The sequence below is a fragment of the Sarcophilus harrisii genome, chromosome 4 (genome assembly GCF_902635505.1).
Source record: "Sarcophilus harrisii chromosome 4, mSarHar1.11, whole genome shotgun sequence".
Lineage (NCBI taxonomy): Eukaryota > Metazoa > Chordata > Mammalia > Dasyuromorphia > Dasyuridae > Sarcophilus > Sarcophilus harrisii.
In genome coordinates, this window is record NC_045429.1 from 35,844,178 (window position 1) to 35,868,321 (window position 24,144).

Here is a 24,144-nt window from a genome sequence, read left to right on the forward strand (position 1 = left end):
GTCATAGACACAGTGTGTATCAGAGGTACGCCATGTACCTACATCTTCCTTTCAGGATGGCTCTAAATCCATTATCTGATGGCTATTTTCCTTGTATATGTTGTCCATGTATATTTGTCAGTTATTGTTGTTCATTCATCCAAAGGAAACTTTAAGACAGCTCATTTAACTTGGAAGTATTTTAACTCTTCTCTGCCATGTACCTTGTGAAGGCCACAGGCAAGAAAGCATATTTGATGTATGCACAGCCCATGGGCATTATTTCTATCAATTACATTCAAACTGGATCTCTGACCCCCATCATATTAAATAAAAAAGCTCATCTTTGATAACGTCCTTTAAAACGAGATGTTCTCTGCATCATGATCTACAAGCCTTAAAATGTTATGCAAAAGTCTCCCCATTAAACAAAAACCACCAAGAGGAAGAGCTGTACAGATGAATCCAGAAGATCTGGGTTCTAAGCATGCCTGACATGTCCTGGCAGTGAGACCCTGAGCAAGTCACTTGGTCTCTCAGGGATTCAAAAGCAGATCTCTAAGGCTGTTTAAGTTGACATGAAGTTCCTGACCTTCACTTGTAGAGGGAGTTCCCCAATATATACACCAGTAAAATCCTAGATCCAATTCAAAGAAATTTTAAAAAATCAAAGAAACAAAAGAAAAAAAAAAAATGGACCTCAGTGCTAGACAGCCCCTTTCCATTTTTAATAGAGACTGTGGTAGTGTGACAAAAAAGGAAGACTGAATTAATTAACAAATAGCTCTGGGATAGTCATCAATATTAATTTCAATCTGAGTACTTTACCTAAATGGGAACCCTGGCAAGATGATCAATGAAGTGACATTATTGGAACAACTAAAGCAAATCAACAAATATCTTCTTGCAATCAAAAACAAAAAACAGAAGAAAAAAAGGAATCTGAATAAAAAAGGAAGTATGTTTTCAAATAAGAGGCAAATCAAAGAGTAAGCAGAGCTGTTTTCCTCAACAGTCAAAGGCAAGAAAAGACATTGTTGTACAGATTTTTTGAACAATGTTTTTTGCAGTAAGATCATCATCAAGATATTTGTGGCCTACATTCCAGCATCTGTTAAAGAGGATAAAAAAGGAGAAAAATTCTACATGAAGAATCTGACAAGTACTTCCAAAAAAAGAGAATAATTTTGCCGCTTAGCATCTTAACGATGAAGATGGGCATAGGGGAAGATAATGAAAATATAATGGAAATTATGGTTCAGGTCTGACAAACTGATGAGGATAAAGGCCAGCTTTTCACAATTCCATATGGGGTCTTATGACTGAATATAGAGGAGAGGGTTTGCAAAATTTTGATTTATTAGCAATAAATGTTTAATTTGAGTCCCTATAAACTAGGGGTCACATAAAAATTTCTTAGGTGAAAAGGGGTCATAAAAGGAAAAAGTTGAAGAAGCCCTGGGTTAAAGGCTGCAGACTGCTCATAAAACTCATATCTATTCAGCACTTTAAATTCACACTGATTGGGGAACTCAATAAGCTAATTAACTTGTCTCATTCTTACATAGGTAGAAGAGAGTCAATTAATGGTGAATATGATAATCACTGAGAAGCACAAAAAATAATATATCAACAGAAGCAAAGAAATCTGTTACTGTATTCAGCTCTGTGTACCTGGACCACTAATTAGAGGAAAGATAAAAATATCAATACAGAAGGTGAATGATAAGAAGACATCAAACAAATGCAACAGCTTTAACTTGACCTATAAAATGAACAATGAAAAAAAGAAGATACAATCCAAGAAGTGCCTTAGCCTAGCAAAGAGCGTGATGGATTTAGCTTCAGAAGAACTGGGTATGAGTCCCGACTCTTATCACTTGGCTTGTCTGACCTGTTTCTTCATTGGTTAAAATGAAGTGTTTGGGCTCAATGGCCTCAAAGTATCTTCTAGCTCTCAATCTATGATTCTATGCCAAGAAGAGGGATATGAAAGAAAAAGGCAGTAAAAATGGCTTAGAACATAAACTCGCGTCAAAGTATTACAAAGGAGGAAGATCATAAAAAACAAACAAGGCTAGTTTGAAGCAAGAGCCAAATGAGCGTCATTAGACCAAACATGGTGAACCTCTGGCAGGGTCTTCAACAAGGACTTCTTTGTAGCCCTTGTGACTGTCAGAATCCTATCAAGCACAGTTTAGAGTAGACAAGAACTACCTCACAGTGAGGAGACCCACACTGGGCAGGGACCCAGCGTACTGAAAACACTCAAGGCTCACATTACTCGCTACCTCAGGGCAGCAAAGAATCTAGGAGGATACAAAAGGTCACAGGACATGTTGTTATTAAAAAAGAAAAAGACAAATGAAAAACTTTTACTACCCACCCTTCTACACAAAGATACTTTCTCACCTCTGTGGAAAATAAATTCAACATCAAATGATATCATTGGTGAAAATAAGAAATGGAAATATAAAGACTACCATCAACGATTCTCAAATAGGCCACATCTTTACAAAGTAAACCTTAAGGAAAAAACAAAACTCAAGGCATCATTCATGTTTATACTAAGATCACATAAGAGATTTAATAAATGCAAGTAACAGACATATCTGTTTATTAATATGAACATGTTAATAACTGATCACTAATAATCAAATAAGGCAAGATATTTGCCACTATGATGAAGAGTAGCAATGTCTAAATGGACAAAAGATTGTTGAAATTGCTCTGCAGTTTCTGTAGGTAGATGATACTAAGTTGACTCTGAGTTGACTGCATCAAAAACCCAGAATATTAATACAGCTATATTCAAGAGACTCCTTTAACAATTCACATGTGAAAAACTAAATGGATGAAAAATAACTATTGTCCAGACTATTACACATAGCTGAAAAACTATTCCACTGAGTAAACATATTAATACATATATTTGAAGACAGACACTTCAGGTGACTAATAAGCAGTGCTCAGAATTTAAGAGAAGGAAGTTAATAAATAACTGGATAACATTTAGGAAAACTGCATAATAGTAAACAGCTAACATTTATGTAAAACTTTAAAGTTTACGAAGTATGTATAAATATTGTCTTCTTTGATCCTAGGCTCTGCAAATTGAACTTTTACCCTGAGTTTAGAACTGATTCTAGTACTTGGAACCAGGCCTCCACACATCACTTTCCTGGCTGTCTCCACAACATTCCTCCATCTGTAAATCCCCATGTTTTATGTAACGTTTTCCTCAGTTAGAAATTTATTAAAAGCAAAGACTTGTGTTTGCTTATATTTGTATGCTTAGAGCTTACTGTCAGTGCTTAGCATAGAGAACGCATTTAGTAAATGATTTCCCTATCTAGGTGTGTATCAACCTTCTAGTTTCAACAATTCCAAATTATTTCCTAGCACAAAAGCCCCCTTCTCTCCCCCACCCCCCAAAAGAAATACTTTCCTGATAACATCAAATGTTTGTGAATTTAGGAACACTCAATCACAGAAAAATCAAATTCTATGTAAAGCAAAGTACTATGGACAGATGCATATTGGGGTCAAATGGGCTTTGGAGAATTTCCAAAGATGACTACATTAAGTTCATAAGGAAAAGGTAGCATTAAGAAAATGAGTGATAGGAAAAAGAGGTAGGCTAGTCATGTGACAAAAACAAGAGGGAACAGATGAACAGCTACAGTTTTCTACTTCTGTCCATAAAACATACAGAGATTTAAAGGAAGGGTTTGCTATGTTAATTGATCCTGAAGAAAGATCTGTGAAAAACACTAACAAAAATCACACAGAAGGAGTGAAAAAGCATGGAGAGATTGCAAATTACACTAATGGTACCATGTTGACAAGATCAGATTCACTAAATTAGTGAAATAAGAATTAGCTGGCTTTTAAGTAATCTTAAAGTAAGATACTGAGCCTTCACAATTCTTTTTGTAAAATGCTTAACAGGGACAGGATCAATTAGTAGTTTACTGTTACTTTTCTATAAAGACAATTATGATATATGTATATTCTTCCATGATGATATCCAGGAAAATTTAAGTGTTTAATGATGTCAATGTGAGACATTAAGGAATCATAATGGAGCTGAGGGAACACTGAAATGGGAGAAAGAATCTTGTATTCCAAAAAAGTGGCCCTATGACACTGAGCAAGTCATTCAATCTCTTTCCAAATCTTCTACTACTCAAATGTGGAGGAGTAGATCTGATGATCCTTCAAGTCCCTTTCATCTCTGAACTTCTGTGAAATTCATAATATGATAATTAAAATATAAGAACAACCTTAATAGAGAAAAAAAAAAGTACTTGAAACATACCTTCCCTTCCACAAGCAACATTAGGAAACTACCAAAATACAAAGGAACAACGAGGCTTTGAAAAATAACTTCAATAAAAGTAAATTACCTTCTTTGCAAAGACCAAAATCAGCAATTTTCACAAAGCCCTCTGTATCTAGCAACAAGTTATCTAACTTCAAATCTCTATGTGGGGAAAAAAAAGAAATGGAAAAGAAATTAAAATTAATGTAATGAAATGAATATATAACCTGGTTTAAAAAAAATAAATTTCTTCAGCAATAAATGGCCAAATATCCTCTTTACCAAGTATAGGTTTTCCAAGTTCTGATTTGGGATTTAAATCCTCTATTGCTAATTTTGATTTTTTTTTTTTTCCATCTTCTTTTGGCAATACTTACTGCTTTACTTGCAAATTTGATAAATGAGCATTCAGTTCTTTCTGTTATGGTAGGAAAAAAGGAGCATACCCAAAGGAGTGTTTTATCACTTAAGAAAATATAGTTAAAAGAAGAAACCTCAATGCCATAAAATCTCAACAAACTCTGCTTCATTTAGAATTTGTGACTTTGACCTGAGCAAAGTTTAATTTTGCCACTATGCAGGAAAGAAGGATTTGCCAAGTTAATAAGTAATCTAAAGTAAGTTGTAGAAAGGATCTTTAACCTTCCTGAGAGAATATAAGCTTTATAAATATATTACCACAAGTATTTTATTGATGCTAATCATATACTAATTTTTACCTATGTCTAGATTCTCTACTTAGGAATACCTTCTTGGCACTTTGTTTGAATTATAAATTTATTTGAAAGTAATGAGATTTTTAGTTTGTGGGACTTATGCCATAATTTTTATTGGTTTTTCTCTACCTATTGGTATACTTTAGTTTACTTTCATTCCTCATTTGAAAGCAGGAAAAATCAAGCACAATCTACATTTGCGCCAGAATAATCTGAAGTAACCTGAGATCTTTAAATCAGTGAGAAGAGCAAAAAAAAATTATTTCCAAGGAAAACTTGCTGTCCTTATTTTGAGGTGTTTTTATAAATCACATAAAAAATAGTAGAAGTCTAATTAGCTTTAATTTCTTATCCAAACCCATCATCATTGTATAAGATTTACTTACCTATAAACAATTTTGTGTTCATGTAAATATTGTAATCCAAGAACTACACATGCAGCATAAAATCTGTTTAAAGAATTAAAGCAAAACAGATTTAATACATTTTATTGATTTTTGCTTTTGATTTAATAACCTTCTGCTTTGAAGATACCAAATCTTTTAGCTTTCAGTCAAAAGCAGTTAATTGGTAGAAAGACTGGAGAATTTTCAAAATGTATTTTCAAAATATACTTTATATTCAGACTAGATTTTGTATAGCTACTTGGCAAAGCTTTAAATGAATGGACAGAAGTTCAAGAAAACAGAGTGAACTCCAGAAGACAGTTGAAACTAAAGGGTCTGAAGAAATTTTAACCTGCCATTATCTCTTTATTAACTTACCATTTTGAGAGTTTAGAAATACTATGCCTAATGTGATTTTAAAAATGTCTTGATTTTTTTCTAGTTCTATGTAATCAAATTATTTTATATTCAATGACTAAATATTAATTATCTGTGTGCATAGCACTATGCTAGAAGTTTGGAGAAATGTAAAAGGAGATATTAGCTTCATGAAGCTTATGGTATAACACGATCAAGATTATACAGAATGGCAACTACTAAGTGGTATAGTAAATAAAGTGCTGGGCTTGAAGTGAGGAAAACTGGAGTTCAAATTCAACCTCAGACATGTAGATAGCTGTGTGGCCAAGTCACTTTACCCCATTTGCCTCAGTTTTTTCATCTGTAAAAATAAACTGAAGAAGGACATGGTAAACCACTACAATATCTCTAAGAAATCCCCAAACAGGAGTCAAAAAGGCAGGCATGACTGAAAAATGACTAACAACAACAACATCAGAGTCAAGGACCAATGATTTCGTCATATGATAATTCTTATCATGGAAACTAATCTCCTAAAGTACCTGTGGAGCTGCTTGAGATTGAGAGAGGCTAGTTGACTTGCTCTTGGTAGCAGATCTAGATTTCAGCAGTTCTAAGTTCAAATGTGACCTCAGACACTTACTAGCTGGGATCCTGGCCAAGTCCCTTCACCTCCACTCCATCTATAAAATGCAGATACGAGAAGTACCTACGTCCCAGGGGAGTTGTAAAGATCAAAGGAAACTAATATTTGTTAGACACTTTGTAAACCTTAAAGCATTATAATGATTACTGTGTCTGAAGTGAGATTTGAACCATTTCCTTTTGACTTTCAAGTCAACTACTCTATAAAGTATAACATGCAACTTCAACAGTTTAGGACTAATCAATTTAATACTTTTATCATTTATTTATGTTTTTCTCAATTTCAAAAGTACACATTTGTCTTTCTAACAAAGTTATTATTAACTCCCTCAAAGTACAGGGCCTATGCCATTTCTTTTCTACAGTCCACAGAGCTAAATTCAAATTAAGGACTGATACTTTCTCATTGCCATCAGCACTTCTACTGGAGAACAGAATTACAGATGACTAATCATGGTAAAAATTTAGAGGACATTGGGACCTTAATGGTGACAGAAAATGGGAAGAAAAAAAAATCAAGTGATCAGAGATGAGTGGTAGACATCAAATAAGTGATTTGTGCAAGGTCACAACAGATTTCAAATTTAGACTTCAAACTTAGATCTCATGACTACAAATCAGCATGTTTTCCATTAAGTAGGTGGAAATGAAACACAGTAAGATTGATTTGTTTGAGATACTTAAATCAGTAAGTAAAGTCACTCGGGAAATGTCATTTGTTATTTGGAGTAATTCATGCTAGAACTTTCTTATTACCATGAATAATAGACTAAGGAATACCTGGACTGTGATATAAGCTTAGATAAAATAGAAAGAGAACATCTGGAGAACTTTATTAATAACTAAACAGACCTATCCTTCAGAAAGAAATCATGGTTTAATGTTCATGGTTTTGGAAGGAAAGTACTTATAAAAAGCACAGAAAGTATAAAAGTATACTTACACAGCTCTTGGTTCAGAAAAGACATCAGTATGAATGTGCATCATTAGGTCCCCACCGGCAGCATATTCCATTACGAAGCAAACATGCTCTTTGGTTTGGAAACAAGCAAAAAGGTTCACCAAAAAGGGATGCCTTACACTATTCACAGTTTCAAAAATTCGTTTTTCACACATGAGGCTGCAAAAGAACATTGAAATGGCAATTCAGTCATCAGACATTTAAATTGCAACTGATAAATAGCAATCTGCCAGTAAACTAGCACTTATTATGAGTCTGACACAGTGCATAGTGTTGGTAATAGAATGAAAAGGTAAAAGTCCTTACCCACATGCAGCTCTCAATCTAAAGAGGAAGCCATGCAAACAACTATGTAAAAACCCAGCTATGTGCAGAATAAAAAGATCGGCTAGAACAAATTGTGAAGAGCTTTAAAGGTCAAGTGTTTAGAACTTATTCGAGAGAAACCGGAGGCCAAGTGAATTTCAGAGTTGGGAGAAGATTGAGAGAGAGAAGCTGCTGTATAATCTGGGTGATAAAAGCCTGAAAGAAGATTTTGTGAGCAGAAAGTGATAAAATGCAACAGATATTTAGTGGTGTAAGCAACAAAACGTGGAAACAATTGGACATGGGGTGAGGAGAGAATAATCAAAGTTATGATTTGGGATATCAGAAAAATGGTGTAGCTTTTTTTTGACATAAATAGCTAAGTTTAGAAGATGGGTGGATTTGTCAAATCCCAACATCCCAAAACCCAACAAAGATGTCAAGTTTTATTTAAGACAAGATGAGTTTGAGATGTCTCTGAAATATTCAGCTTGAAACATCCAATAGGCATAAATCACTGCTGATATGGAACTAAAAATCAGGGAAGAGATTGAGGTTCAATATGTAGCTATGAGTCTCTATATAAAGATGAAAATTAAATCCATGGGCATTATAAGGATATAATGAACTTGGATGAAGAAAAGAACAACATATTGGGGAGATGGCAAGGTATAAGTGAAGGTTAAGGAAGGAGGAGCCCTTGTCTGGGTTTGGTGGCAATGGTAGGGAAGGAATCAGTAAGTATGGAAAGGCTAAAGATTAAAGAGATTATTGGGTGAGGAGTATGCTGGAGAAAATAATAAAAGTTGATCTTGGTAAGGGCTACCTTTTTTCAGAAACTGGAGGAAAGAAGGTAAGAGTATGGAACGATGACAAAAGGTTTGAAGTGAGAAGGAAGAGCCTGACCAATAGAATTTGTGCTCCTAATCACACTTTTATGTGAAGTCAAAGATGCTACAGTGCAAAAAGTAGTTTTGCAGGAAGCATTCTGGTATGGGCTAGCAACTGAAATACCCACGTCCATTACGGTAGGTTTGACATTACTTATTAACTGGGGAATGGCTAAACAAGTTGTAGAATATGAATATAATGGAATACTACTGAGCTATAAAAAATGATGAGCAGGATGATTTAAGAATCTTGGAAAGATTTAAGTGAACTGATGCAGAATTAAGTGAGCAGAACCAGGGGGAATTGTACTTAACAATAACAGCAATGTTTTATAATGAACGACTGAATGACTTAGCTATATGAGGAACATAATGATCCAAGACAATCCCAAAGAACTCATAATGAAAAATGCTATCTGCCTCCAGAGAAAGAACTGATGGTGGCTCAATAAAAAAATGAAATATACTATTTTTTCCCTTTCTTTTTTTTGGTTTTCTTGCACAAAATAACTAATATGGAAATACATTTTATGTGATTACCCATGTAATCAGATTATTTTCCATTTCAGAGAGGAGGGGAAGGAAAGGAAAGATCGAGATATAATTTTGAACTCAAAACTTTAAAAAAAATTTTTGAATGGGTTTTACATGTAATTGGGGAATAAAATATTTTCTAAAAAGAGAGGGTAGGTTTTCCTCTAAATAATTTCCACAGGGAGTGTTGAGATATGCAGGCAGAACAATGCTTCTTTCCTTCATGCAATGCTAAGAACCTCTGACAGAAATTACTATGTGGATACTCCTATCAATGCAGTTTACTACTAATTCATATCTAATTATTTTGTGTGATTTTTAAAAAAAATCTTCGTATAAAGCTTTTATAGCATGTCAGAATAATACAAAATAAGCCTAGGATGGTAAGTGCTGTCAGATTATAGTGGATCTTAAAATTCTAATATTAAATAATTCCAATTTATAATTTATCCTAGAAATTATAATGAAGCATTTAAAATTTTTGAGTAGATTAGTAATATAGTCAGATCTGTGACTTAAGAATACTAATTTGGCAAAGGAAGACAATGGGGAAAGGGGAAAATTTGTAGGAAACCAATAATGAGGCTACTGTAATAGTTTTAATAAGAGGTGATAAGGATCTGAACAAGGGTAGTAGCTATTGAGTACAGATTAAGAATTGAATGCAAAATATATTGAAATAGATTTTATGTAACTGGGCAACTAATTAAATCTCAGAGGGCTGCTTAGAGGAGAGAAGCTTGAGGTGATAAATTCAACAAGTGGAAGGATGACAGCTTTTTTCCCTTTTAATAATATGAATAACAAAACCAAAAAAGTGTGTGTGTGTGTGTGTGTGTGTGTGTGTGTGTGTGTGTGTGTGTGTGTGTTTAGTTTTTGCTCCCTGAGTTTATTATTTATCAAGAGGTGGATACTATATGTCACCACTGAGTCCTGTAAAATCATGGATGAATGTTATATTGATCAGATTGTTAGATTCTTTACAATATTATATATAATAATATAAATTATCCTCTTGATTCTGAACACTTCACTCTGTATCAGTTCATAAAATACAGATTTCTCTGACAAATTTTTCTTTGCCTTCATTATTTCATATGGCTCTTTCATGTTCTCTTACATTCATATGCCATAATCTGTTCAGCTATTTCCCAATTATGGGGTTCCTTCCGTTTCTAGTTCTTTGCCTCCACTTTACCATCACAACAAAGTTGCTATTGTATCTTTAAATCCTATTCCTCCTTCTCTGAGGATATCATTATTTTAAAAATAAGTTTGGAAGAAGGATGTGCCTGGGATTAAGTATAATGAGTTCTGTTGGGGGCATTTTGATTTTGAGATACTATGGGACATGATATCTCCTCTATCTACTAACAGTTGATAGTATAAGACTGGAATTAAGAACAAATATTAGGGCTGGACATATGGATTTGAGAGTCATCTGCACAAAGATAACTGAACTCATGGGAAGAGATCAGACTACTGAGAAAAACTAGAACAAACAATATTGGATTTGGGATCAGATGAAGCCTTTGACTCACTACCTATGTGACTAAGGTTAAATCATTTAGCTTTTGTAAACTTCAATTCCCTTATCTGTAAATTGAGATAATACTCTAAGTACCTACCTAATGGAGTTGTTACAGGGACCAGTAGGTACAAATACCCACAGCAGCTTTTTTTGTGAAGGCAAAGAATTAATTGAAAACTGAAAGATGCCATCAATTGGAAAAGGTTAAACAAGTTATGGCATATGAATGTGATAGAATATGTGCTATGTCAAGCAGGATGCTATTAATGCCTTCAGATTTTTCTTTTCTTAAAATAGTGTCCTTGATTTTTTCCATTCTTTTTGTGTCTCCCTTATTCCAGCTATTTTAGTTAATTAATACCCAAGAGAATTAAAAACCAATGACCTTCCCTATGTGTTGTTTCTCCTATTAGAGTGTGGGCTGGGACTATCTTAATTTTCTATTTATATCCCCAACACTTAGAATAGTGCTTTGCAGAAAACAAGTCCTTTTAATGCTTCATTCATTCATCTGTTCACATCAAATCCAGCACTAATTTCTTCTATGTCTACATCTAGCTACAAATCTCTTAGTCTTTAGTGTCACTTCCATGACCTTATATAAAAAAATGAGATACTATGAATACAAATGTGGTAGTTCTATTATCTATTTGCTATTTTGTCTATAAATGTTCTTGAGAATGACTAGAGGAAGTCCCATGCAGTTCTGAGAATATAATGTTTGGTCTCTTTTGTTGTCCTCCACCCTCAATGTTCTAGATAGACAGTATTGCCTTTGGCTGCTGTGGAATCTTCATTTGGCAAAGAGGTGATTATTTTTCCTGGATGAAGCAGTTTCTGGGCTCTTTTGGTGATTCTATTGGTGAGATTTCTTTATGAAATGATGATAAGAGTCAGTGCCCTTATTTTTAGCAATTTTTCACTCAAGACCCAGTTTAGACAGAATGCATTAAATTGCTGTAACTGCAAGTTATATATTCTACTTTTTATCCTTTCTTCTAGTTCATTCTGACCTTTGTTCTACCTAGTTAGACTAAACATAATCCCACAGCTAGTGACTTCCATATCACTGGCAGACAGGAAATGACTCCCAGAGAAATAATTTCCTGTCTGTTAAATGTCAGTTTCATTTTTTGTAATGTTGTTCATAACCTGCCACACAATTAGCATCTACTTTGTGAAGAGTACATAGGTGTGAAATATGTGAATAATCTAGAAGTCTCTGTTTTTTTTTTCTATTTCCTAATCCCAAATTCTATTTCCCAAAGTTATTTTAACTAAACAAAATTTTATTTTTATATAAAACATATAACTGATGATATATTTAAATGCAGAAACAAATCTATGTTTTTCTATTAAACCATAACAAAATCAGTTCAAAATATGACACTTATTTGACTTCCTGATCAAAATATGGCCTTTAGAACTCTACAGTAACCGTATAACCAGAATATAAAGTATACTTTATTCTATTCTATTCTATATGAGTATACTTTACTTACTATTCTATTATATATGAGTATACTTTACTTAAAAAAGCAAGAGTTGATGCTAAAATGGGTTTACTTTAGATTTTTCAAAGAACTCTAGAATTTAAAACTGCAAATTACAGTGTGGCAAGATGTAGGCCCATCATCCTTAATTTCACTCTATGGTGTTTTGAATCTTAACATGAACCCTTTTTGAAAAATGAAAATAACTGTAAAGATGTATTTATACAAGGATCTAGATCTCATGGCTAATAGGTTTTTAAAAATTAAATATAATTATAACAATGTTTAAAAAGTGTACCTGCTGTGTTAAAAGCAGCATGGTCTTTTAAATGCTATGTTATTATAGTCATCATCTAGATAATATAAGACACCTGTTCAATTTTAAACAGTGACAGTAAATGTAGCTATTATGAACTATTGTCTAGACTCCGTTTAATAGCTTCATACTACAGATGAATTCCTACCCTGTACATATTATAATCTGTTTTTAATTATGAACACAAAATCTGGAAGTTAGTTTGTTTTTTAAAGCCTTAGGCTTTTGTGTGCTTTCATTCTAAAATAATATTTCAACAGAAACCTAATATTAGAAAATTATAAAGAAAATGTTAAAATGAGATTTATAGCCCAATCAAGATAAAAGGATAACTGACCCCTAAAGTTTTTCTAGTTTCAGATCTAGGATCCTAAGGAATTTCTACAAAAATACTAAAACATTTAGTAAAATCATTAAAAATATAATGCTATTGTTTTCAGTCATGTCTGAGTCTTCATAACCCCATCTGGGGTTTTCTTGGTACCATTTGCTTCTCTGGTTCAATTTACAGCTGAGGACAGAGGCAGACAGGATAAAATGATTTGTCTGAGTTCACACAGGTAATAAGTGTGTGAGGCCAGATTTGAACTCAGGAAGATGAGTCTTCTTGACTCCAAGTCTGGTATTCTATCACCATCTATCTATACTGTACCACTTAGCTGCTTATGTTCTAAGTGGTATAAGGAAACAGATAAAACTGAAGATAGATGATTATCAATGACATTTTCAGACTCTGAATTTCTCTCCAGTAGGGAGAATAGCAGCCTATGCTTTGTGTTGAAATTCAATCTCTTTATTTTCCATATTAAAAGAAATTTCAGTCAATCTGGATTATGGGAAGAAATAAGTAACACTTCCTTAGGAAATATGACTGAACAAAATATTTTATTCTAATGATCTAAAACTGTGACTAGATCCTAAAAGGTTATTTATAATCACCTAAAAATTGAGTTTTTACTTGTTTTTCACATGATTTGAAACAAAAGTCTACTGTCAAATAATGTGGCATTTTTGCTGCTCAATAGAAGATCATTGGCTCCAGTGGCTTCCTATTATTTCTAAAATCCAATGTGAGAAATGTTCTGGAATTTAAAGTTCTTTGCAATTTCATTTTTTTCTACTTTCCACTTTTTCTGCATTTTCCTCTCTTCTAGGCACTCTGATCAAGTGATGCTCCCAACTCTACCTCTGCTGTGGTTGTCCCCCATGCTCCAAACGTGTTCCCTTCTCACTTCACCCAGAATCGTTTAATAGTTGATTCAAATCCCACCTTAGGTAGAAGATGAAGCCCATGTGGCCACACCACTCTGCCTTTCTGAGATTATCTTCAATTTACAGGGTATGTATATATATATATATATCTATCTCCTGTTAGAAAGAACTTCTTGAAGGCAAATAACCTAACTTTGTCAACATACTGAAAATGGTATGGTATTTTGCAATTAAATAAAAATTTTTTAACATACAACATTCTCTTAATTTAGCAACTCTGTATGAGGTAGAGGCTGGCAAGGTATCATTTAGTATTTTTAAATAATGTAAAAGAGTATCAGAAAAGTCAAATGACTCCTCACTTGTTTGTTACACAGACACATACAGTCTTCCCTGTACTCTCTCCATCTAGAGAAAGGACATGGGAAAATAGAATATGAAGCTAAAAGACCAGTTTCTATGTATAAACATTAACAGATATTGCTCTAATGAAATACATATTTCTTCCAAATATTTGAAGGTGATCTCATGACCCAAAATTTCTTATAGTAAGTGATATTGCTACTTGTTTTACAATGAATGAACTAAGTCCCTCTCTTCTGCTGTTTATGTTTAGCATATCTGCTTATTCAGGGAGCATGGATCTGTAATTTCATTGGTATTACAGCAGAGGGCCACACCAATCCTTCCAGTGTCTCAGGCTCGCATCCTGGAGTTCTCTCTCTTTGCCATGCCACCTACCATATCCATATGGTCTGGAAATTTCACTTTTGCAACATCTCTTGAATACGCCCTCTTCTCTCCTGACTCTGCCCCATGCTGGTGCACATCCTCTTCACTTCACACCTTGATTGCTGCAATATCTGCTAATAGATCTGCCTGTGTCAAGGTTCTCACTCCAAAACACACTCCACTCAGCCACCAAAGTGATTTTTCTAAAGGGTAAAATCAGGTCAGCCCTTCCTACTCAATAAGTTCCAATGGCTTCCTATCGTCTCTATTTGGCATTCAGAAAACTACACCTAGCCCCCTTTTAGCTTTCCTGTCTTCTTTCACTTTATTCCTTATCAGATATTCTTTGATCCAGTGACACTAGCTGCCAGGAAGTTCCAAAAATCTGCCACTTCATTTCTTGGCTCCAGACTTTTCTCTGGCTATCCCCATGCCCTCCTCCACTCCAACTACAGACCTCTCTGGCTTCCTTATAGTCTCAACTAACATTCCATCTTCCACAGAAAGCCTGCCCTCTTGTTAATTTACTTTCTGCTCTGTTCTCTATATAGATTGCTTTGTACATATCTATTCGCTTGTTGTCCCCTTTATTAAATTGTAAACTTTAAGGTAGTGACTATAAGCTCAGTGCCTGGTACATAGTAGGAGCTTTATATATATGTTTATTGAGTAATTAGCTGGGATAAGGGAACCCCCAATGAGGAAATTCCTTCTGCTACAATAGATCGTTAACTGTTCTTAAGACAGTTGTTTGGGGCACTGAGAGATGAAGAAACTTGTCTCAGAATCAGTCTATGTCAGAAATGGGTTTGAACCCAGATTTTTACATAGTCTGAGGTCAGTCCTCTGTCCACTAAACCAAACTGCCTATCAAAATCTTTTCCCATACAGCCACTGCAATTTATATATATGTACAGTATAACTACACGTTATACTGACTTACATTAATGAACTCTTAAAAATAAAACATAATTAGAATATTTCAAGAAAATAAAAATTCAGGAAAAGAATATTGTAGAAATATGGATATGAATATATAAAAAATAGATCATTCTCAAAGGTAGAAAGTTTAGAGTTAAACCAGACATATTTTCTACTACACTGTTGGGGTTTAACCATTTGCTGCTTCTACAAAAGTGGATAATTCATTTTAATTGATATCAACAATAGTCACACTGATATTACTTATGTCCTTTAAATCATTCTTTTAAGGATATATATATAGATAAATAATGCTAATTCCATTTTATACATGAGAAGGCTAAGTTTGAGATGTTTTAAATGACTTTGTCAAAGGCACACAGCTAATGAAAGTTAGAATGAGGATGTGAACTTAAGAGTTCAGACTCCCATCTAACCACCTTTTCTTACACCCTAATGCCAAACACTTCAAAGATTAAGTCTCTTTTGTAGTCAGGCAAGAGGCCAAGCCCTGAGGATAAAAAGAAAGGCAAAAACAGGGCTCTTGCCTCAACGAACTCACATTCTCATGTGAGAGGCAAAATGTAACCAGACATAGTTAGTGTATATAGAAAATAATTTCCTTCCTGTAAGGATGAAGGGAAGAATGTGAGGTTTGAGCTGAGTCTTGCAGGAGGCCAGAACAGCCACTGCCAAAAATGAGTCACAAGCTGGGAGTGCTCTATTTGAAGAACATCCTGGAAGCCAGGGCTACTGGACCATGTGCAGGGGAAGCAAAGCACACAGACTACAAAGTTGGGAAGAGCTTTCTATGGCAGAGCTTGTGCTACCTCTTCTTAAGAGAACAGGGAGAATCGGGAGTTTACTGAGGGGGACGGGGAATCTGCTCTGCCCTCTGGGAAGTTCATTCTAAGAGCTGCATACGTGGGGGATGGAGTGGGTAGAGACTTGAGACACGGCAATGGACCAGAAGGCCACTTGAAACAGCACAGGCATATGAGTGAAGGAGGCATGTAAGTGGAAGGAAGAGAACGTAGGCAAAACAGGTTATGAGAGTACAAACAAGACTCAGTCCATTAGATGATCCATTAGACTGGGAGCTCCTTGAAGTTGGGGACTGTCTTTTGCCTCTTTTTGTATCCCCAGAGCTTAAATAATGTTTATTGGCTGAGAGGATGGTCATACCCTCCCCTCAAAAGTCATAGATGTCTATGACTTTTGGTACAGAGCCAAGATGGCAGAGTACCAGGAAGTGACACAACCCAGCTTCTCCACAAAGACACACCACATGAAGTCTTGATTGGAAAATCCAGGAAAAATCACAGTAAGTCCCTTATCTAGCCCAGGCTGGCAAAGGAAGACAAGAAGAGAAATGGTCTGTGGACCTTGGACTAGGTCTGGCCTTGAAACTAAAAGAAAACCAAACCAGGGTAAGGAGAAGTCCCCAAAAGAACAACCTGATCTTGTGATCCTACACAATAGGTTTCGAGTTGGTGATGTCATTCCCTACCCAGTTTTGGTCATGAATCCAAGGAAGGCTGGTGTGGTGGTCCAGGGTGAGGGATGCTTATGGGTCTAAGATTGTGAAATGATTTAGGAATAAGTCCATAAAGAAGGAACAGCTGTGTGGCTGAGCCCAGGAGCTGAGGGGGGTTCTAGTGGATCCCAGGCTTCAGTTCAGTTTGAATTCTGCAGCAGAACAGTCAGGTCAGGAATCCTAGACCAAAGGGAACCAGCAGTTCTGTCCCTCTGAACCATGGAGCTTCTTGGCTAATTCAAAGGGACTGAGTCCAGCAACAGACTACTGGAACTTTCAGCGAGGGTTGTAGACCTAAATCTAAACCAGGAACATACAGAGATTTTGGGGAGCACTAAAAACTTATAGGCTAGTGGGATTCTAGTAACACAACACTCAATACACCAAAAAAGCAACAAACAGTGCCAAGAGGACAAAAGCTCAACTCAGAGAGTACCCAATAAAGTGAGCAAAGATTGACATAAGCCTAAAGCCATAGAAATGAATTGGAAGAATGAACAAACAAAAAAATTGGAATAAGAGATATAAAACAATATCCAAGAAAAAGAAATTCCCTGAAATTTAGAATTGATCAAAAAGAAGTTAATGACTTTTGATTAACAAGTTTCTTCCAAACACCTTGTTTGGAAGAAAGGAATTCTAGGGAGAAAGATAATGTGAATTTTGGAGACATCTAATTTAAGATAGTCAAGGGGCAGTTAGTAATGTAAGATTTGAGCTTGAGAAAGAGACTATGAATAAAGAACTCCAGAAATCATTTGTCCAGAAGTAAATTGAACCTATAAGAACTGATGAGATCACTATGCAAATTTGAGGGAGGGGAGGAAGTGTTAGGACAAGTGTTAGGTCTTCAGGGAAAAAGTATGATTTATGGGTCTGACCTCAGTGACAATTCAGCAAAGGAGAAAGAAAAAGATAGTAAGAAAACTACCAGAGAGTAGTGTCATAGAAAATATCCAAAAGAAAAAGACAAACAGCATCAAAAGTCACAAAGTGATCACGAGGGATAAAGACTGAGAAATGAAAATTCGGTTTGGCAATTAATACATCACTTTTATTCTGGAGAGGATTATTTTAGTTAAATGATGTGGCTGAAAATCAAATAATAGACAATTTAACAATGAGTAAGAGAAAAGGAATAAAGGCACTGAATTTATGAGGCTTTCTCAAGAATTGTAACCTTGAAGGGAAAGAGAGAGAAAAGATGATTGCTAGCTGGGGATTACTGGAAATAGGTGAGGTTTTTTTGTTGTTGTTGTTTTAAAAGATGCTGGCTCCTCTCTGCCTATCTGCCTATCATTGTGTGACTATCAATTAAGTGACACTGAGAAAAATGTGATGAGAAGGCTGTTATAGAATCAGTTATATCTTTTTCACAATAATTAGAGAACTGCCTTACTCTAACATTTTGAATATCAAGAACAAATAAAGTTGTAGCTATTGTTTATTTCTGAATTTCATTATGATGTGTTTAAATTCATTAACCAGTTAAATTTTTCTAAAAAGAGAGAGAAATACAGAAAGAAAATATAACAGAAGGTTTGGAAAAAGGCTTACACTTGAACACATAAAATAACTCATTCCTTAAAATATCTTCTATCAGAAAAAAATGAACATTAAATAATTTTAGTTTGGGGAAGCTAGATGGTGCAGTGGATAGAGCCCTGAAGTCAGGAGAACCTGAGTTCAAATCTGGCCTCAGACGCATCACTTCCTATCTGTGTGACTCTGGGCAAGTCACTTAGCCCTAATTGCCTCAGCAAAATAAATAAATAAATAAATAATAACAATAATTTTAGTTTGCTTTCTTTAAACTAACCTGTCTACTTCATCTCGAGCAACAATATCTCCTTTCTTTAAGGCTTTTATGGCAAACATCTCATTTGTATTTTTGTATTCAGCCAAAAGCACCTGCAATGATACAGAAAAATATAAAGTAAATTATTTACTTACACTTTGTATTTTCACTTTATTTTTTCCCAAAAAGGATGAGACTGCTTTTAAATTAAAACAGTATAATTTACTTTTAGAATTGGTTAAGAAAAACTTTAAAGGCATACCTTTCCAAAATGCCCTCTACCCAATACAGCACAACACCTAAAGTCTTGAAGACTAAACTGAAACCTCTGTGGAGATCTGAAAAAAAGCAATTATCAACACAATTATTAGACTAAATTATAAACTTAAACTGAAAAATCTATTCAGGAAGTTTCATATTATCATAAATTTAGATTACCTTCTATCCTCAGGTTCTTGAACACTTCTGTACTCTAGGCCTGAATGAGGGATAGGAGGCTCATATTCAGCTTGTTTTTTTGAAGCAATATTATTTCTGTCATTTTCAAAATTAAAAGTTGTTTCTGAATCCTAATGAAATATTGAGAAAAAAAATCAATTAGCCTTCAAAAAGTATACGAACATAATCAGAGCTGGTTAAAAATGAAATTAAATAATTACAGAGGCAATATAATTTTCTAAACAAAACTTGAATGTAGTCTAATGAGGTTGAAATAACAACCAAGTACATGTGCTCTAACCAGGCTTAACACTTTGTTCATATACAGGAATTGTTACCTGGTTAATTCTATAAACACTTATTAGGTACCAATTGTGTGTTGAGTATTATACAATTCTCCAAGACATATAAAAGATAGCATAAACAAACTTATGGGATTAACAGTCTAATGGGAAGGGAGTGGTGGTGAAATAAGAAACAACTAATGCAGCCTAAAATGACAAAGAATGCACACTCATATGATATGCTTCAGATGCATAAAAAAAAATTGATATCTTTTTGGCTCAATTTTCATCTGAAATTGGTCATCTCAACACCAAATTGTTAATTTCAATAACTGTTAAAGATTAAGATGCTGGCTCTTACGTGCCCAATCTTAATATGATTGGGATAATTTCATAAACAATAAATATGCATAATCTGTTTGCAGATACATTATTTAAACCAGTTTAGAACTATATCACTATGTTTTACATAACTTCACATTGTGGGTTAGAGGATAGAGAGGAAAGGAGAGGATCTATAACTCAAAAGCTTTAAAAACAAATGCTAAAAAAATTGTTTTTACATGTAACCTGGAAAGTAAAACATTAAAATAAAAAAAAAATTAAAATGTATCCATAAATCCTCTTTGAACATTTATAATTTTAATTTGTTTGGCCAAAATAAATGTTTTAAAACTGTCTTGCCTGTCCTGGTACATCCAAAACTCTTAACTCTGAAGGTTCATGTATTTCTCCAAAGGAAGATGCACGTGGTGGGGCTGGAGGTGTTTCTGGTTCAAGTTCAAAGTCCAATTTGGTTACTGTAGGGTCACTTGTAAAAGACAAAATCATTTATCAAAAGTAGTAAAGTGAAGGTATTTATTTTAAAATGTCTTTAGATTTAAAAAAAAAACTGTCAGCTTGAGATTCTTTTAATGAATACAGAAATATTAGCTTCACATTCCTACTTGAAGTTTAAATAAAGGAAATTTAACTAATTCTGTGTAATCAACATATATAAAAATTTTCTAATTACTGTTTTTATGTAAACCCTGCTTAAAAATCTAAGATGTATACCTTGCTGGCGGTGTTAGTTCTGGAATACGCACATCAACCACAGGTACTGTTGTAGGCCCAGGAGCCTGAGGACTAAAGGTGCCAGAATGATTTACCGTTGGAATTGCTCTTCTCACCAGCCTTCCCCAAGTGGCAATATTAATATTCATTTGAGGAGCTCTGAGAAATGTTTTGCCTGTGGATATTGTGAATAAAAAGACAAGAGTGCAATAACTTCTTTACATATTACCAAAAGCCATAATTAAAAAAATCATATTTATGTGTTCATAATTTATGAACAACCAACAGAATTTGCCACCTTTTTAGCAGTTCTAAACTATTCATTATTAGATGCAGCTGTATCATATCAATTGTAAATAATTTCAAGATGAACAGAAACAGTCTTGCTCTCACTTTTTTGAACCCCATTTAGATTTTTATTATGAAGTACTTCAGTATCTCATCACAAAAAAACTTTCTTTTCCTTTAGTAAATAATTACCTTGTTGTTTTGAAAAAATTTTCTTTTGTCTTTGAAGCTTTGGTCTTCTTTCAATAACTGGATTAAAAAAGGTAACCTGTAATAAAGGAAGTGTAGTAAGTTTAAAACCATATGATTTCCATTCTACAAAATCAATTGGAATCCTCTATTATGAGAATTAGATGGGGTACTAGAGATCCCTTAATTGGATGTGCTCAGCATAGGAAAGGTAAGGTCAAAATCAGTGGGAAAGCCAGATAGGACCACAAATCTCTTGATACTTGAGCCAGTATTAGGCACTAGATACTTTCTTTTCTACTATTTTTTCTACTATTATGACTTAATTCTTACGTGTTTTACTTATATGATTTAAATCGATGCTTATATTTTTAAAAAGAAATAATCAAGTTTATTACCTCTGCAAATAAAGTACCCTGGGGTTCCAGATAAAGACACATGCCATGTCGCTGGTTGTCTAAAAAATCTTCTAACCTTAGAAATTTTACTGCACAGAGAGATCGCCAATCACGCCAATAAACTGAAATTTCCAGTTCACGTGACTAAGACAATAAAAAACAAAACAAAAAACAAAAAACAAAAAAACATACATACATCATTGGAACACACTTGAATTAAGCACTATAAAATTAAAATACTTCTATTCAAAAGACCAAAGTTTATAACAAAAGAGCTTTTGAAGATGTACAAATGAACAAAGCTATGTATACCTCTACTTAACTTAAAAGGAAAATTTAGTTTATACTAGATCCAACAATAATAAAATGTATCATAGGTACAAATCAATTTTAAGTACCAGGCTCTTGTAAATATTTTTTTTTTAGAATTTTGCAAATTATCTACAAAAACAGATAAATATTTTTTTCTTTTAGGCTCTGTAAATAATAAATTACTTGATGGTAATTTTCAATTTATTAAACTACATATCTTATATAAATCCATAATCCTCAACCCCTAATTTGAAAATCCATTATCTTACACTTACATAAAATCTATTTTGACCAGGAAAAATATGGGAAATGTATAATACAACTGGATCAGGGACATACACATATGCACACACAAATACGCAAAGACCTCAAAACAGAAAAAGAAAAGAACACTTACCTAAAACGGGGAGGGGGGGGAAGGGAGAGGAGAGAACAACACCTAGCTCTCCATGATAATAACTAGTATTTATAACAATCTTTAAGGCTTTACAAAGCTCTTTGCATGTTATTTAATTTTGTATTTACAATGTGAGGTAGGTACTTTTATATCACCATGTGTCAACATGAAGTTAATGGTTATTCCAAAATGGAATTTGATTTGAATAGATGGTAGTAGGTCCATGCTGTCACCAGCCCTCACTAATAAACATAATTAACTACTATTACAAACATGAAAAAGCAAGGGATGAAGGAGTTTCAAGATAATGCTGAAGAGGGCAGATTGGAATAATTTAACAATGGCCAGCTATAATACTGCAACAAGTTAATGAAATATGCTAGAAACAAATTTTGAGAAATATATTATAAGAAAAAGGTGCTATCAAACAATAATTTAGACATTACAGGATGTATTAATTCTTTCAGTTATTATTATTCAGTAGACGAGATGGAAGAATATTTCAACAACTCTATTCAACTGTAAAAGCATTTTGGAAAAAAAAAGTCCAAACTAAACATGAAAAATCTTTCCACTATTAATGGAAAACTGCAACTTCATCAAGATAAATGTATGCTTATAAACCACAATCATGGAATTATACCTTTTAGACCTAAAGAATCCAAAAGATCATGATGTTTGACCTTTCACTTTATGTACCCACAAAGATTTAAAGAATCCACCCGAAACTCTCACCAAGCATTTCAATTTCCAGTTCAGGATTTTCTCACTAAAACACAAACCCATCCCAACAACTTAATAGATCTAAAAAACAAACTCATTTTTCTCCCTAAACCAGCTCCCTAAAAGTAGCAATAATACATCTTTTAATCAAACAGGCTTGAAATCTTGGAAATTATCTTGAACCCCTCCTTCTCTTTGTCCCTTGTCCTACATAAATGCTATCTAGTCACCAAACCCTTTGTCCTCAAGTTCCTCCCCACAACCCCACAAGTTTTCCTACAAAGTTCCATCTTACACACTACAACTGAACTTATCAGGCAGTTTGGGGTATTAGTAGTGTCCTGGACTTGGAGTAAGTAAGAACTGAGTTTAAATCTTCCCTAAGATGTCATAGGTGACCCTGAGCAAATAATTTAATTTCCATATTAATTTTCTTATTTGTGAAATGGGAAAAACAACAGCACCTACCTCCCAGGATTATTGTAAGGATTAAAAGAGATAATGTTTGTAAAGTACTCTGCAAATTTTATAATCCAAAAAACCCACTAATTATTATCTTCCTTATTCAATGATCTCGGTCACTTCTCTGCTCAGTCATTCAATGTATCAAGTTCAGGGCCTCAGACTGCCATCTTAAGGCCACCTTTCATAATTTGGCAACCTTCTCTCTGCCTACTCCATTTTAAGATATCTTTATATTACTTCCCTTTGTGTACTTCACAATATTCCTATATCCTGTACTTTGGGGTCCTCATCTTTGTTGTCATGATGTTCTTTATTTCTGAAATTCTTTGAATCTTCCTAGGGAGTAATGATCGCTCACTTGGACCTTATATTAACAATATGTTTCTGTATATTTTTTATATTAGTTATTGGTGTATATCGTATTTCCCCGCTAGACTATAAGCTTCATGAAAGCAAGATTTGGACAACCAAAGGCTTTTGATCTTGCCCTCTGCATCTAAAACACTTTTTTGCATATAGGAACCAATTAACATATGATGAATTATGCCCCTTTCTTGCTGTTCTATTGCTTCTTCTATTGTCAGATCTTTTAGAAATATTCCTTTCATTTTATTCTCTCTGCTAGGATATAGATTATTTGCCAAAGTCTTCTGACTGGCTTCTGTAAATCTTCTCCCATTTCCAATCTATTTTCTTCAACACTGATAGATCAACATTCCCAAAGCAAAGCTATGTCACATTCCTCCCCCTCCCCATACCCCACCAATAAAAACTAACAATGTTTAGTGACTCCCCAAATGTCTTTTTCTTCTTGTAACAAACACTAACAATATACTGTTACCTACACTGGGGACAAAGCACTGGGCTGGATTTTGAGATAAGACTGGACAATTCCAAATTGCTCTGCCTAGCATTTAAGGTCCTCTCCAGTCAAAGTGTTATTTATGTCCCAC

General features: G+C 34.2%; 1 protein-coding gene across 2 annotated transcripts in view; it reads right to left on the minus strand.

Moving 5' to 3' along the window:
* Positions 1–24,144, minus strand: part of PKN2 (protein kinase N2) — a 167,775-nt gene that overhangs the window by 15,457 nt on the left and 128,174 nt on the right. For both annotated transcript variants that reach the window (XM_031969379.1, XM_031969380.1), the window contains exons 9-18: positions 21,295–21,438; positions 20,900–20,975; positions 20,420–20,594; positions 20,048–20,174; positions 19,080–19,210; positions 18,904–18,979; positions 18,663–18,754; positions 7,354–7,530; positions 5,406–5,468; positions 4,389–4,465 (exon numbers count right to left, since the gene is read on the minus strand). In XM_031969379.1, the coding sequence (XP_031825239.1) occupies positions 4,389–4,465; positions 5,406–5,468; positions 7,354–7,530; positions 18,663–18,754; positions 18,904–18,979; positions 19,080–19,210; positions 20,048–20,174; positions 20,420–20,594; positions 20,900–20,975; positions 21,295–21,438 (1,138 nt within the window). The remainder of the gene's footprint in view (positions 1–4,388; positions 4,466–5,405; positions 5,469–7,353; positions 7,531–18,662; positions 18,755–18,903; positions 18,980–19,079; positions 19,211–20,047; positions 20,175–20,419; positions 20,595–20,899; positions 20,976–21,294; positions 21,439–24,144) is intronic.